General features: G+C 33.6%; 1 protein-coding gene across 5 annotated transcripts; it reads right to left on the reverse strand.

Annotated features, from left to right (window-relative positions):
- Positions 1-7012: 7012 nt before the first annotated feature.
- LOC104120016 (probable trehalose-phosphate phosphatase 2) lies at positions 7013-14028 on the reverse strand. 5 transcript variants are annotated; one of them, XM_070197227.1, is made up of 9 exons: positions 13907-14028; positions 9177-9365; positions 8732-8872; positions 8587-8658; positions 8367-8492; positions 8214-8270; positions 7944-8045; positions 7627-7845; positions 7013-7470 (listed from the first exon to the last, which is right to left on the reverse strand). In XM_070197227.1, exons 2-9 carry the CDS (start codon positions 9363-9365, stop codon positions 7324-7326), a joined length of 1053 nt encoding a protein of 350 aa, XP_070053328.1. In that variant the 5' UTR covers positions 13907-14028; the 3' UTR covers positions 7013-7323. The 5 variants fall into 5 exon arrangements, with proteins under 5 accessions (XP_070053328.1, XP_009629956.1, XP_033508413.1 ...); XM_009631661.4 differs by having other exon boundaries at positions 9177-9425; positions 13911-14017; XM_033652522.2 differs by having other exon boundaries at positions 9177-9497; positions 13911-14016.
- Between the last annotated feature and the right edge of the window lie 3053 nt (positions 14029-17081).

The following is a 17081-nucleotide window of genomic DNA, read 5'->3' on the forward strand; positions in this document are numbered from 1 at the left end:
CAAATAATACTAAACATCAAGTTAAGGATCATATACGTTTTCAAGACAATTTCCATGTTATTAGGTTGGGTGATCATTAGTGCCGATATACCATAATTCACAATACCACCGTATTATTACACGGAGTCCGATCACGACCCGATCGGCTAGGTCGTCTCATTTGAGACATCAACCATAACCATAATTTCAATTATTATTTCCAACACAATCACTACCTTGCGTGCGGCATGGCGTCCGATTACGATATGATCGACTAGGCCGTCTTACCCGAGACATTACCTTTTCAATCAATCATCTCACTTCATACTTCTTTCACATCTTTTCAATTCATTGGCACTAGTGGACTCAATTATAAAGCCATTCTTGGCACTTGACCGTATTTTATATTCCCAGTTCCCCTTTCCACATTCAAACATCATTATCATTATCAACAACAATAAGACTTCCTATTCAAGACATTAAATTCATATATGAGCAATTTGGGGATCTTAGGCACATAGAGGCTTTTTATACAATTTGGCATAACAACCTTTATTCGATCTTGACATGAAGTCTTAACATTTCTAACACATATTCCATATTTCGAACACATCCTCAAATGGGAAGATGACATGATGAAGCATTTAGAATAAATCTTGAACATACATCATTCAACACAAACACATTAGGAATAGCCAATTCTATAATGATCAATTTGGGACTTATAACAATTACATGAACACCGTGGGATTCGATTCTAAGAAGAAGAGGGTTTAGCCAACATACCTCAATTGAGCTTCCTTTAAACTCTAAAACGTTCTGAAATTCTTAGCACTTCGATCTATTTTAGAAATATAACAAGTTGGACCAAAATTAGGAAGATGATCATGATTCTAGTTCATTTGAGCACATTATCAAACACTAGGTGTGCATTAATATTTTAAGGTCCTTTTAGGAAAGATTATATCAATCCTCAACCCATTCTCTATCATTTGTTTTTAGCTCACAACCTTCCCACATTAATTTAATTAATATTTCCCCCTTAATCTTAAGATTGTTTACCCGTAAAACGGTACAGTTAAATTTATACGTGGTTTCTAGACAAGTGAATTAATTCGATCCTGAAATAACAAGATAATTGAAGAAATATATAATACTTAACCTTGATGGGAAGACGAAATGACAGATTTAAAGACTCTAGTAGTAAAGCCTCCGGGCACAATAGTTACAAGAACAGAAAATAAGAAGATAAAATTTATTAGAGCTTTGAGTAGATTGTAGTATTGGATTGCTAGAAAATTCGTCTCCTTATAATGATAACATAGCTCACTATTTATAACTACTTCTAGGAAAGGAGGTCCTAGGATCCTACCCTTCTTTAATGACAATTATGAGGGTCATTGAGGGTCATTGATGAAGATATAACGTTGAACATAAATGTCAAATTCCTCTAACGGACAACGTACTTAATGACGTAAAATATTCTCCATTAAATGCTACCGGGCGAAGAGTATTTTTATTGCATCCTTATGAGCGTTATTCTTTCCGGTGACAGACGAGACTGTTGCCTTCGGTTTTGGTTATCCCCGTCTTAGGTTCCACGTGTTCCTCTTTTGGCGGCCACGTAACATAACATATTTTACCTTATACAAAGATTCTTCCATGCATTTCCACTTCTTTGACACTCTATTATTACGTACAGAAAAATACGATGAAATGTAAGAATCAAAGCAAAAAATAAAAAAAATAGAACAACATATATAGTTTTCCCGTTTGAAACATCACCAAATCATTGTTTAATTCTAAGACCTTTAAAAAAAAAAGCAATACATATATACTTATAGAAAAGTAAAGTGTAGCCCCGTCATAAAATTAAAAGACATCTCCCTAACCTTCCTTAGTCCTTGATAATGAAAGAAGAACATATTGCAACGTACTTCTTGGACCTTTAAGAAAGAACTAAATTTCTTTTGATCGAGGACTGAGCATATGCATGAAAGTGGAAATATAACCAAAGATTCCAATGATGAAAAGACAGTCATCTAGAAGAGTAATCCAAGCAAATTCAAAGAAGCATTAATTAGTACATACACTATATGTTTTAATTTATGTATCTTAGTTTGACGGAATACGAAGTTTAAAAAAATATTAGAAAACGTTTAAATTTTACTGTCTTAAACTAAGGTGTGTGTAATGCGCTAAAATACCTTTAAATCTTGTGGTATTGAATATATTATATGGATAATTGGAGTTAAAAATTTATTAAATATAAAAAAAATATTCTTTTTTAAATAAACTAAAAAAGAAAATAAGAAACATAGAATCTCTTTTAAGAACGACATGTAGTAGTGACAAAATGGTTAAAAGAAAACAGTTAAATACCATATTATCCACTAAAAATGGGTTGGATAATGAACTTTTTAAAAACAGGTCAAATATGGATAAGAACCATATTATCCATTTATAAATGGATAACCAATGAGTTTAACTTTTATATTTGTAAAGCCTCAAATTGGAGGTTTCTCGAGTTTGAGAGACTAAAAATTCTCCCAAAATTAATCATATTAAAGAAGTCATGGATAATATGGTTACCTATATTATTCGCCGGTTAACTATTTTTTATCCGTGTTAAATATAAATCGGATGGAGTAATTTATCCATTTTTTCATTACCTGTTTTCGACCCGTCCCACATTTGTCACCCCTAACCACATGCATGCATGCGTTCTATTTTCTAGCTGGAAACCGCACTCACAAGAAGAAGAAAACAGAGAAGTCAATGGATACTCACTTATCTAAGATATATATATATATATATACTCTAGCTTGTAGCATCTTTTAATAATCATATCATATCTTCACATCACCAATTTCCATGGGAAAAATTCTGCGCTTCTAATTACTACTCTTCCCCTTTTCTTCTCTCGACTTTTAGCGGATTCCCTTTGAGAGCTAGTACTAGTATAAAGAAGTTATATATGTTAATTCCCTTTCTTATTTTACTTTAGTTGAACTTTGAACGTGCAAAATCAGCTGGAATTGGCCTTTAATTTATAGTCAAACTTTCACAACGTTCTGATCCAGAAAATGTATAGGATAGGGAGACATACTTTAAGTTCATACACAACTCATTCATTGAACAATAATAAATGATGTCGTGCTATAATTTCATATATTTTGACGTTATTTACCCTACATGCTTGTTGTTTAAATGCTAATTTGTTCGACAATTGCGCTTAATAGAGTTTATTTCACGTGTAGGAATGCTTGGACATGAATTGGAGAAAAGTTGCACAAAATAGTACCTCAAAGCTACAAAATGGAACAATAAAAGAAGACGTGCAAGGCAATGAAAAGTCACGGCCATCGATAGTGCAAGGTATTGTCCAGGGCACTGTCATTGGCGCCCCAGACAATGCCTCGCGCAGAAACATTGGCGCCATAGACAGTGCCTCGCGCCGACGATACTATCCGAGTCAATTTTATTTCCTCCTTAGTTTTGGACATGGACACGTTAATCCTACCTTATAAATACCTCTTAAAGTTATTTTTTTAGAGAGGGTGGACGTTTTTAGAGAGGGGATTCGACCCAAGGAGGCTAGAACACACTAGGAGCAAGGAGGAGAATTCTTCTACGAGTTTTTCACTTCCATCTTCCTATTTTCATTATTAGTTATGAATTCTAATATTGTAGTTTTGCATACTATTATGAATAGCTAATTTGTTATCTAGGATTTTGATGGAACCTTTTGTAAGACAAATTCTCGTTATGTTTTTATATAATTGAACTGTTAGATTTCTCTACTTGTTCAACTACGTTTTTACTACTGTTGATTGAATGGCCATCAATTGACTGTGCCAATTTAGTGTGTATTGCTTGAAAGAGGGTACATATTTAGGTCGTTGTCGAACAATATCACTCCTAACATATGTAAGAGATCAATACAGAGGGTTTAAAGACAGGATTAGAGATAACGAAACCTTGGTGCGATCGTAGTGCCAACTAGCGTAGTTCGAGAGAATATGTCTAGTAAATTGTGGTAGTTGCTCGAGAGAGAATTACGACACCCGAAGTACTCACGATCGGTAGAGAATACTGAGGCGAAATTATAGAAGACGTAGCGGGAAGGATTCCGACAATTGTGGAAGTCATAACTCTAGACCTCCTTAATCTTTTCTCCAACCCGTAGTATCTTTAGTTATTAATCTACTACTTTAATTTGTTAGTTAATTAGATATAAGAGTTTTAATATTTATAATTTAGGAATTTTTCGAGCTTGTCTTCTTAGTAATAGTTAACAGTTGTAGCTAAATCTTAATTCTCTGTGGGATTCGACTTTGGACTCTTAGACTGGATTATATTTGCAGCGTCCGCTTATTATTTTTAGGACTAGAGTTGGGCATTATGAATAAACTTGGCTTTATCCTGTTCAATAAAGGCTCTTGCTGCAACTAGTACACTAGTGATCCACCAGCGCGTTGAGTGATTCTATTAAGAGGTTTTTGACCTTTTGTGCAATAATTTAATCACAAAGTGCAGGGAAATAAAAGTCTTGGTTTGCTAGTGGCTACTTTGTGGTTGGAAATTTTGGCGGATCAGTTGCGGTCATGTGCTTTATATGATCTGTTATATTTATCCAATTCGTGTTCTATATCTCATACTTATCCGATTCATTTAATTTCCTTCAGTTTTTAGCATGCTGAGCCTATATTCTTTTAGTTGCACCACCTATACAATTCAAACTGTTGAGTCAATTCCAACTTCTCATAATTTTGATCATAAAATAAACATATCTATGAGAAGGTGTAGACATTGTACAATTGCTTCAACGAACCTTTCTCGGAAGCAATTGTACAATGTCTCTATAGCTAATTATGTTCTGACAAAGGTATCATATGTATCAACTGATACAAGAGTGTGAAAATTCATCTAAAAGGTATCATATTATACAAAAATCTGGTGTTTGGTCTAGGTGCTTCTGTGATTGTTCTTGACCTACCTAAAAAATGGTCCATATATACTTGGGGCTTCTTAACCGGTCTTTCACTCGGAGAGATTATTTCTGCTTTACTAAATTTTTGTATTAACTCTTCTATGTCTTTAGTTATTGACTTTTTTTCTTTAATAATTTTATCTAATTTTTGACTTATTTCTAAAAGTAATATATCGGGTACTTTACATGCCCTATCGTTCACATGACTTTAATAAAATATTCTTCTTTATTTGTCCTCTTCCTGAATTATTGATCTTATCTTCTAACACACATCATTTCTTCAGCCTATTCTTTTTTCCAAATCTCCACATTTTTGTCTTTTCTTTTCTACTATTCTTAGCTTTATTTCTTGTTATTCTTTTTTCATGTGTCCAAATTTTGGGTGTATAATATATTGAACTGACCCATTTTAAAGCAATTATGAGTCAATGGGGCTACACATCATGGTTTCTGTGATTCTAAAGGTTATTAATTTTTGTACGTGATCAATACAAGCTAAGGTGGGAAAGCAATTAGAGTATTACTACTATTAGCTACGCGGGGCTAGGACTTTACTGTGGTCAGCTCTATAGCCAATATATTCGAGCCATATATGTTTGTCCAATACATTTAATTTGAAAGCTGAAATCACATCAAATTTTATCTCATGATTGGGTAATTAGATAGAAATTTGACCAAGAGCGGTTTGCGTGTGGTTCTAAAGGTTTTCCATTTTCCATACATGAAATTAGCTACACAGTAATTTGGGGGTTGGGACTTGTGGCGGTGTGCGGTCATTGGTCCACACTCTATTCCACTAGATGTTTATCCCATACATTTCTTTTACCAAGTAATTAGCATTTACTAGAGAGGACAAATGAAATGAGCCACATAGAAAATAATTTACATGGAAAATTCAAGATTCATAAGAGAAGATGAAGAGCTGAAGAGGCAGCAATAGCGACAAATGCTGCTTTACGTTGAAATATAAAATTATGTCTCGGTCCCAATAAGTTAAAGATCGATTATATAAATTATTATTGTAAAAATATTATTTTATTTAGCTTGTCTTAATCTAATAATATATAAAAATTACAAAGGAAAATAACTACACAAAAAATTGGTTTTATATACCCAATTGTACTGCTCGCCGAATACTATCGACTTAGCTTTTGTTCTCCTCTACTCGAACGGCTTGATACTACAGTGAAAAGGACGTTTTCTTTAGCTCAGAATTGTTTTTTTTTTTTACAATAATAATTGAAAATTGGATCCTAAAGTTGAAGTGTGAATATTTTGTTATTTTTCTGGCACGATAGATGAATAAAATACAAATGCATGGCTGAATAATTATTATTCATTTATCCATCTTTTGTCTTAAAGGTAAGCCTGGCAACAACTTATACTAGCCAAGCTACTCGATTAATTCACAGATCCGCCTAATGTTCCAATATTTTCTACTAAGTTTTGGAGCAATGATAAAGTTGTCTTCGTGTGATCTATAGGTCATGAGTTCGAGCCGTGAAAGCAACCATTAATGCTTGCATTAGGTTAGGCTGTCTACATTACATCCATTGGAGTGAGGCCTTTCCTCGAACCATGCGTGAAAATACTTTGTGTATCGGACTGGCCTTTTAGTCCTAAAGGCCTGTCTGGCGAATAGACTACTACGCTCAATAAACATAAAATGGTGGGCCTTCAAATAGAAATTACATTGGGCCATTTGAGTCTATTGAGAAGCAGTTCTTCCTTTTACCTAAATAAAAAGAGTGGGCTTGATATTACCGAGTGGCACAATTCTGAGTAGGTGTCGATTAAATTGTTTAAATTATTTAAAAAAATTCACAATTAACATAGTTTAATCTATAATAATAGGTTAGTTATCGATTTTATCCGGTTATCAGATAATGATTCTCATAAAAATATTATAAAGATGACCTGATTGTTTGTTCAATAATATCAACAGGAAAAACATAATCAACACGAAAGGATATCTCTGGGATTTTGGTGCATGTTACCATGACTAAGTAACAAATGTTTACCCCGTAAGCAACAAACTAATGCAGTTGGAACGAAAACTTGACATAAAACCAAATATAAAGTTGAAAAGTTCAAATGTTTTTTTTTTTTCATTAATAAGCTGCAGTTGCGCAATGATACAAAAAACTTCACCCAACTGCAGTTTCATCCTTAAAGCCTGTCTATATATATATATATTACTAGTACTGTAAACCTAATGGGAGTAAAACCAGACGACTATAAAAAACGCCTTGTATTAGGGAACGACGATCCCTTACCTAGCTCCCATTCCTTCATTCTTTCCCATCTATGCCGATATATATACATTGATTATAAACTTATGCCAGCAAAATCTACACTGAGGAAAGATCCCCTCTTCTCGCCAGCCGAATCAGAAAAGATAAAACTTCTGATGGATCTCGCAGCGAGTAAGATGCCAATGTGTCCCTTGGATTACTAGACACTATAATAGGATACCCTTGTCCTCTACACTTTAGTACCTGCACAATGCAGTTCAAGAACGAACTCGCATCACTACATTATTATGTTGTACAAACACAACATCTAAAGCAGAAATTTGGATTTTAAAAAAATGAAAACATTGTGTATACATACAACTATAGTAAGATCACAATTAGAGAGAGAATCATATATACCTTAAAAGCATCTTCGTCAGTTCTGTCATCCCCTATGTAAATTGGGAGAACATCACTTGAATTTGCAAATCCTAGAGTTTCAAGCAAGTAAACCAGAGCATCCCCTTTATTCCACTTAATTGATGGCCGTATTTCTATGACTTTCTTACCCCTTGTAAGATGAAAACAGGGGTACTTCGCAACTACTGCTTGTACTTTCTTTTCCAGCAACCCGAAATCCTGAAAATTAAGTTAAGATTTGAAATACTTGATCTGCACATGATTTGACAATTTCTGGAAATAAAAGATCGATAGTGTATATCTAATTGGACTTGTACCTCTTGTAAGACATGCCGGTAATGTACCGAGATGCAGAACCTGTTGTCCTCAACCAGAGCTCCATTTATCTCCGAAGTTGTTTCCTCCAATTCGTTCAACATCTGCCATATACAAAAACATTTTGTTGAATAAAAAGTAAGATGCAGCTGGAAATATGTGTACTCCAAGTTATTGCAAAATCAACAACATGATGCTTTATAACAAGACTGTTTAGGACGCGTTAAATTACAAATTAATAGCTTCATACACAAGTTGAAGTGTTAGCCAACCTTTTCAATTGAAGGCAGAAAGTCCTGAGCAGGCTGGAAGACAGTGAGTTCATTCCCCTACAATTTATTGCCGACATAGATAAGTATATATAAGTATAACTATAAGGAATCAACCGTTCTGGGCCAAAATATGTTTAAGGAAAGAGGAAAAACCTTTTTATCAAGGGCCTTGCTTTGATACTTTCCATCATAGGAACTGGCCTGAATTGCAGGTCCCATTATGTCCATTCCATGGCTGCCCGCATAGAATACCTCATCTAACTTCACAAATCCATAAACCTAAGCATACAACATCAAACAAAATAAATAAGATATTAACTATTTTTTCATCAAATCAACTGACTCAAGATCAAGAAGGTACTATAGTTTTTACCTTCTGTCGACTTCTTCCACTTATTATAGCCGTCGGATAAAGCCTTGCAACTTCACGTACAGCTGAACGCATCTGCATGCAATACATGCTATTAGAAGGTCGAGAAATAGATCAAAGGAGGAATGCAACACGGTTAATTAATTACCAGATCAGACATGAAGGCACTGTCAGGATCATTCACAATTGGAGATAGAGTACCATCATAATCTAAAAACACGACGATACGTTTCCCCTTTGCTGCACCTATCATTTCTTGGAAGGAGCTCAATGCTGAAGGGTGCTCTTTCTGAAACAAAAGCTTATATGTGAGACTCTATCTAAAGTTAGGGTCAATAACAATGAAGAAAAATTAGTAACAATGGAATAGTTTGTTTATTTTGCTTTCCTATCTTCGTGAATCAATGTCATGACCAAAAACAGTGTCATACCAGCTTAAAGCAATTCTATGTCCCTGCTTGTAACTAATTCTATCACATCTATAATGCAAATTCTACCACTAGCAAGACTAAATTTTGTTTATTATTCTATCATACCTCCATAATCACGTATCAGCAAAATATTTAAGTGAGCATAAAAAGTGAGCTACTCACCAACCAGGACATGTATTTGACATCAGCACAAAGGGACAAATCAGACTTTGAATCTTTCGGTTCTCCTGCATTGGGCTCCGTCTTGTTAGGCTTAGTAGCTTTTGAAATGGGCTCAATTCTTGGAGTTTTAGCCAGCTCATTCTGGAAGCCCATCGCCTGGTATAGCCACCTTTTCAAATTTTCTCTCATCTTGCCGTATAAAAGTACCCAAAGGAAATTGCTTTATAAGCTTAGGGGAGTTTTGAAAAGCTGACACAAAAGTTGTATAATCAATGGGCTTGCAAGGACCCCAAGTAATAGACACAAAAGTTGAATTGTTGGCTTCAAACCAGAAAAGGAAAACTATTGTCAGCCTTTTAATTGGAAAAACAAAAAGCATTTTTCTCATTAAAAATAGCAAGTACAGATTAATAAATACGAAAAGAAATTTACATATCAAATTGTCTTCGAATATGCGCAGATTTTTATCAGATGATAATAAAGTGAATTTTATTTTGCGTCTTCATTAACGCAACACTTCATTATTATGATCCACATTTTTCCTTGCGTGTGGAGGTATTTTTCTGGCTTTTTCCTCGACACCATCTTCAAGAAGTTTAAATGAAACTTACTAACGACAACTGTGCCTTTTTATAACCCGACAAACAATAGAATTGCGTTTATGTTTGTTTTTAAATAATATCAGCTAGTATTTGCAAAGAATAAATTAACGGCTGATTCTGTACGAGTCCCTGGGTAAAAAAGGATGAAGAATAAGGAAATGGTGGGTCGAAATTTATCTGGAAAAACAACGCGAAAGAACGACGAAAGCCCAAATCATTTATTTTTGAACAGTAGATAAAGAAAAGCATTAAGTCAAAATGGAAAACTCCTCGACGAAGGAATATTAGGACCATGAATCCCGCAAAATAATCAATATAAACTAGAGTTGCAATCCCATATAATTAGGAACAAGGCAAAGATCACAAGAACCTAAGAATACTTTATTTTTTATCACATATTTAACATGGAAGATGTTAGGTGCAAGTAAATGGTTAATATAAAATAATAGAAGTAAATAGCAAAGAAGTTGAGATTGTATAAAATAAAAATAAAGTCCTTGTCAAAGCTTATCAGTGTGACAAATAATTTGAAACATAGGATATTAGGTAGGCAAAAATCATTAATACATGTGTAAGTAAATGATTAGCACAGATTCCTCAGGAGTTAACAAATGTCGTTTATTAAAGAAAGGTCGCTATAACAACAAATTTGATTTGAATAGAAGTGACATAAAATAAAAACAAGAACAAGACAAAGGAAACTAAAAAGAGATGGCATTAATCATTAATCATTAATCATTAATCAAATATTAAAGTCAGGTTCGGTGACTCAACGCTACATGGCAACATTAGAAAAGTTTTTTAGAGCTGAGGTCTTAATCAAACTGAGTCAGCAAACACCGACAAAAAATTAATGGAGTTCTCGAATAGTATAAGAATAAGACTATCATGCGTTAATACCGTTGGCTTTGCTCTAACTACCAACTTCTACGCTTTCTATGGTTGCCAACTGTTTCGGAAACTAAAATTTTAATCCAGCCATAGAGCCACCACCCAATCCTGCTTTTCAATTCCATGTGTCTAAAAACTACAACGAGAATATGGAAAAAATATGTACAGACAGATAGCTCCTTAACACACCTCTATTAAATTTCCTCACATGATGAATTGAAGCATTCCAATGACAAAGACGCAAACCTCCAAAAGAGACTAGGGAGTAAATGAGTGTGTGAAGAAGCGTATTCAGGATTTGAAAGTGAACGAGGCACCACTGTTGAATTAAAATTTGAGCAAATGATGGAGTGAATTGAACCGAGATAGTGCACTAAAAGTCAAGTTGTGCCCCCAAACAGACCAATGCAGCTGCCTAAGATTTGAGTCTTAGTTTGCCAAATCAAAATATATACATATAAAAATACATTTTTTCGAAATTATTGGGTCCGGTAACCCTCTACTCTAAGGGTAGGTCCGCCTTGTGTGAGGCAGAGAGCGCGATAAAAATAAAAAATATTTTTTGAGATAAACATAAAACAAGTTGGTTTGACGAAATGATAAGCTGGTGAATATTTGGGCATCAAATTAGAAATAAGTTTGTACTTACATCATTTAAAAGGAAGCAGGGTACGTAATTTTTAATCTAAAAAGATAGTTAAAGATAACCCTGCACATTATACAAAGTATAAATTGACGACTGAGACCAACATTGGAAATAGTTTTCAGCGAATGCAAGCGAGATTTCATTCTAAAGTTTAATTCTATAATCATTAATTGCTACTAAGACAAAATTATCCCTCGACAGAAAATCTAGTGTTTAAGTTTGTCAATTTTCAACCCTGCATTAATATCTAAGCCTCTGCAAGAAATAACATAAACAATTCAATCAAAATTATGACATAGCGCGTCAACCCCCTAAAAAGAACTACTCCGGAGTTTATTTTACTATTTGTAGTAATACAGAGGAATCCTAAAAATAAATCATCTTTACCCCAGTTTATTTCTGACCTCTTCAATCTCATCCTATCTATTGAGTTCTAGGACCCAACAGAATGTACTCCCCGGCCACTATCTTTGCTTCTCTTTTTCTACTTTTGGTGTAGAAGGAGCCACCACCACTTTACCTTCATAATTCATGCGACCCACAAAATTACCAACTAAACATTCTCGTGCATGTACAATCACATGAAACTGGACACAAAAACCAGTAGATCCTTGCCACGTAAAAAAACTAAGAAGTGTAGAAAATGAAGGGCATCTGCACTTTATTTAATTATTAGTAAAAGAAGGTGGAGTAAAGAACGAGGTGGTGATTTGACTTGTGAAAGCATGTGTGTGTGAACAAGAAACTGAAACTGAAGGCAAGAGTCTTAGGACCATTTTTCAACTACATAAAGAGGTTCAAAACGACAAAGATTATTTACGTGTCACCAACAGGGAGGAAAAGAACATCCGGAAGGTCGGGCACTTCAGGATTTATAAACTCGACACATTAGGATACCCTTTTGGACAAGGCTTAAGAAACTGACTAATTAAAACTATAGGAGTATTTTTTTTTTATGGATGTTACAAAAAGGGACACACATGGGACGACGACTACGACTTCGACGACTCTTAAGAAGTCCAGAGAAACTACCTAGAAGTAGAACATAATCTAGAATAATGATAAGTATATATTCAACTAATATATTGGACAAAGTCCAAAGTGCTATTAATATTTTAGGTAAAAAATGAGTGAGTAATCAACATAGTAATTGAAGGAAACATAAAAGAAATTAGGTGTTGGGATGTATCACTTAATTTATCAAATATTTAACGACTTTCTTGCCAAGAAACACGGTGTTATGTTAATAAAATTTGTGATCCAAATACTTTATATAGAGAAGAGTATCAGAACTACAATGAGTAAATCCAATCCTAGCTGGTCAATTCCTATTTCTCCAAGTTTTCTTATTTAGCACCAGCACTGACAATCTCACACGCAAAATACTATTAAAACTAGTATGAGTTCAGATCTAATATGAGTTAAATTTTATTGAGATTTTGATATAAATTTATGTTTTATATCGAAAAGACTAGACTGCAATCGCCCTGTGTTGTAGTCCCCATAGCAGAGCAAGAAACCCCCAAAAGAGTTAAATTTTCACATCCACCCTCTCGCATAAAAAATGTCCAAAATCTATCTTGTTAATTAAATCCAATGCATCCTAGCTACCAATATTAGTAATCTCCTAACAACTGTTATACAGCTACTGCGATTATAGTGGAAGGTTTATTCATGAAAAGCTACATCCAGCAAAAAAGGATATCCAAAGGGTCGGCAACTGGGGCCCGAATTCTTAATCTCTACCCGCCGCCGACTAAAAAAGCCCGGGGCTTAACTGAAAGTGCAGTCCAGTCGTTGCTTTTCATAAAATACGTGTTATCAAAATCTAGGCTATTTAGCAAAAATGGAAAGATCTAAAACTAGATTTGTACTTAAGTGGGCCTCCTGGGTCAAAAAATGGATCCTAGCCCAGTTAATTTAGTGGGCCCTATAAAATACACGTGTACAGTGCACATACCACACGTAACTGCCGGTAAAGTAACCGAAAAAGTCTTGAAGTAGCGAGTCTTAACACTACTCTTAGCGCGTGATATCAACGCCAACATTCGGGAGGTTCAATCGAGCGACTACAATTCACGCGCTTAAGGTAGTGGGAACTCAATTTGGTCCTCCGGTAAAAAAGAAAACGAACACCAACCGCTTTTTCGTTTGTTCGTGCCCTCATAAATACCACTTTTAGTCACTCAAATAAGCCGTAAATCACTAGAAAAAAACCACTCCTACTTCATATCAAACAAAAATAAAATGAAAAAACAAACAAAACCAAAAAAAATAAAATAAAAAACAAAATCAATGACCTCAACGCTGGCACCTGAGAATGCCACCGCCATTGACGACGACAGCAATATCAGAAATTTTATAAGACGATGATCATAAATTTTGTACACCGATGATATAACATCACAATTATAACAACTTAGAGAAATTAAAAAAAAATTGCATGAATTTAATAAAATTCAAAGGAAGTGATCAGGCCAGAGATTCATTCAATGACGGGAATGAGAGAGATGTGTAAATCTGTAAACATAAGAAAATTAAAACGAGTTTAAAAGAAAATTAAATGAGAGAAAGAAGAACAAAAAGAGGACTTACATGCAAAAAAATGGAGAAACTGCTGGAGAATTGGAGCAGCTGTTGCTTTTGAGCAAGAAACTAAAATTGGAAGAGAGAGAGAGAGAGAGAGAGAGAGAGAGAGAGAGAGAGAGGGAGAAAAGGGAAGGAATTAAGCATAGGATGGGAGAGTTTATATAGATGGTGGAAGCGTTTGAAGGGTTTTGTTTGGTGGGGTAGGGGGTAATTTTACTAAAATGACACCGGGTATTATTTATTACCCCTATCAATGTCAATAGTGTTAATTTAATAATCTAGATTATACGGTATCGCAAAATTAATGGTCTTGCCCTTTAATAATACTATAATGTTTAGGAAAAGAAATTATTATACCAAGATTAAGAAAATTTTGGAATTGTTAATTAGTTTAGATTATTAAGTACTAATCTTGGTGTAATTAATAAGAGGTTGAAGACAGGAATATAGGACAAGTACATTAGTGGTATTTTACATTTGTTTATTAACATTTGAACTTGACTAAAAAAAAAGGAGGAAAGTGGGAAAAGGTGTATACCGGTTTATATTAACTGGTACAACTGCACACTGCCCTTCTATCTATGTCTCTCTTACGCATGCTTCATGTTTTGAATCTCTGCCTTTTCCTCTTTTATTTTTTTTTAAAAAAATACAAAAAGTGTAATAGGAGTAACTATTTTTAGTGTCTAACAGAAAAATTGGTCTTATTTATTCAGATTACAATTTTTTTTAGTTGATTTGATACACGTACAATAATAAATACATAATCTTGTATGGATCAAGAGGTCACAATTCAAACAGTAGTACTATTAGTTTGAATCAGACTCATCGTAGATATTTGATTCTTCATTTAATTAATCTTGCTATATATTTCATGACATTGTAGATATCTCTTAATACCATTCTCATACATAGGTCATGATTGTATCAATTTTTATTGTTAACTTCTTACTATAATACATTCAAGATTTTTGGGGTGGATTTGCACAAAAGTTTCTAGCGTGTAAAAGCGTGATCTTAGAATATAGCAATGGCCTATTGTAACATGAGCATCTATGCTCCATATGTGGGCCAACCACGCATCTCACACGCTAATATTGTATTTACTAGATCCATAAATATGTAATTAACTCGTCTAACTTGTCCAAATTAGGTATTACTTTAAGGGTTAAATAAAATATGTGACCTAATTATCTATTCAGAAACATTAGGTCAATTTGGACTATATTACTAACCAAAATAAACCATAAGACAATTTTATCAAAGAAAATAAAGATAAAAAATGATTTTAAATATTGGATATTAAATTACTTTATCAAATAGTAAATCATTTTTAAGCAACTCAATTATATATCTATACTATATTAAAAGCACAAAGTTCCTTAGTAAAAAATATCGTCTTTTTACCCTTTAAAAATAAATTTCACGTTGGACAAGATTGTAATTAAGCTACTTTCTTAATATTTAAAAATTTAAAATCTACTAAATTTTTTTAATTAAATTATTCCGTATTTGAACTATGTATGTCCTATAATGCAGGGTTTAAAAAAACATTATGCGAATTATAAGGAATCAACATGTAAAAAACATTCCAACAAAGTAAACTAATATAATTACATAACTTCTTTAAATTGTTTTGGACTTTCAAAAACTTTTTAGTTCCCAACAACAAATGATACAACTTTGAAGTCAAGTATGAATAAATATGCTATTTCGACTTTTCATTTGTAGACTTTAACTAGCATTTAATGATAGTATAAATAAATATAGATAAATAGATAATACACTTTCATATAATTAATATTTGAACTCCTTTATATTTTCTCTTCATTGTTTTTTTCTAATTATTAAGAAACTACACACAATGAACAAATAATTAAGTATTTCCTCTTTTATATTTCCCCCGTTCCAATTTAAGTGAACTTGTTTGACTGAGCACGGAGTTCAAGAAAAAATGAAGATTTTTGCAATTTGTGGTCCTAAACAAGTCAAAATAGAGTATTTGTGTGGTTATAAAAGTTTCTCATTAAGGGTAGAATTGTAAGTTTAAGCAAAATTATTTCCAAATTTAGAAAGGGGTCATTCTTTTTGGAACGGACCAAAAAGAAAATATGTTCAAATAAACTGGAATTGAGGGAGTATATATTATTAACTTAGTTTATTGTAAAATATTAACTCTAACAATTATCATCTTTATACTATACACTATCGTTATCAATTTTTTTTCTTGATTTAGGCCAATCTTCATTCCAAATCTCTAAAGAGTTAAACATTTAATTTTTAAATATGTACTATAACTTGATAAGACTTTAAAGAATCTTGATAAAAGTATTTATGCCTAAGTGTTTGTTTTTAGTATTTGGTCACAAAATTAACAATAAAATTCATAAAGAATCCGAGGATTTATGTGGAGAACAATTTTTCCTATATTGAGTTAGCTAAAATAGATTAACATTCATCATTTTCAAGAACATACAATTTTTATAAAAAAAATTTATAACCGAAAAAACATTGCTTAAATAATATTGGTAGATAAATAGAGTGACCACTGTTTACCCGAAAAATCGGATAACGTTAAATTTAGATATGGTTATAAGGGTATGCGAATTCCTTTGATATAAAATGACAATACAGGTATTTTTGCTATAAAATGGGAATGATGGACGGGAAGACTGAAATGAGTTAGAAAAACAAGCACAATGAAATCTTAATGTATCTTGGAGGACCTGTCTCTATTGCAGTCTATCCCCTTTTTATAGTAGAAGATCACTGCTTTATCTATAACAATATAATAAAATAATACATATAGTGGAGTACCCATGATGGTTTGTCTCTTCCTTGATTCTCGTCAAGATTCTTTCCCTCGGTATGGTTGTAACGGCTCTTGTCTGCGAGCTTGACACTGGCTCGAGCTCGGTGTTAGATCGAACCCCCAGACTTGGTTCGAGCTCGGTTTTGCCTTGGGGCATCGATATTCGGGGCCTGTATCGATCGGTGTTGCCCCGTAGTCCGATTCGGACACGGGCTCGATAATGATATCGAATTTTATCGTTTATAGCTCGAAGCTCGACGTCCCTACTTCGGAATTCGTCCGAGCTTGTCATGTGGATACCCTTCGATTAAAACGTCATTGTCTCGACCGGTCTTTATGACTGAGAATCGGTTTTGACCGCATAC

Source organism: Nicotiana tomentosiformis, chromosome 3 (genome assembly GCF_000390325.3).
Source record: "Nicotiana tomentosiformis chromosome 3, ASM39032v3, whole genome shotgun sequence".
Lineage (NCBI taxonomy): Eukaryota > Viridiplantae > Streptophyta > Magnoliopsida > Solanales > Solanaceae > Nicotiana > Nicotiana tomentosiformis.

What these genes read in the sequence shown, in the direction of transcription:
- LOC104120016 (XM_070197227.1), bottom strand. Translation starts at nt 9,365, where the DNA reads ATGAGAGAAAATTTGAAAAGGTGGCTATACCAGGCGATGGGCTTCCAG. An exon ending in TTCTGCCTTCAATTGAAAAG is followed by an intron (nt 8,046 to 8,213) that starts GTTGGCTAACAC and finishes TGTATATGGCAG; the next exon opens with ATGTTGAACGAATTGGAGGA. An exon ending in CTGACGAAGATGCTTTTAAG is followed by an intron (nt 7,471 to 7,626) that starts GTATATATGATT and finishes TGCATTGTGCAG; the next exon opens with GTACTAAAGTGTAGAGGACA.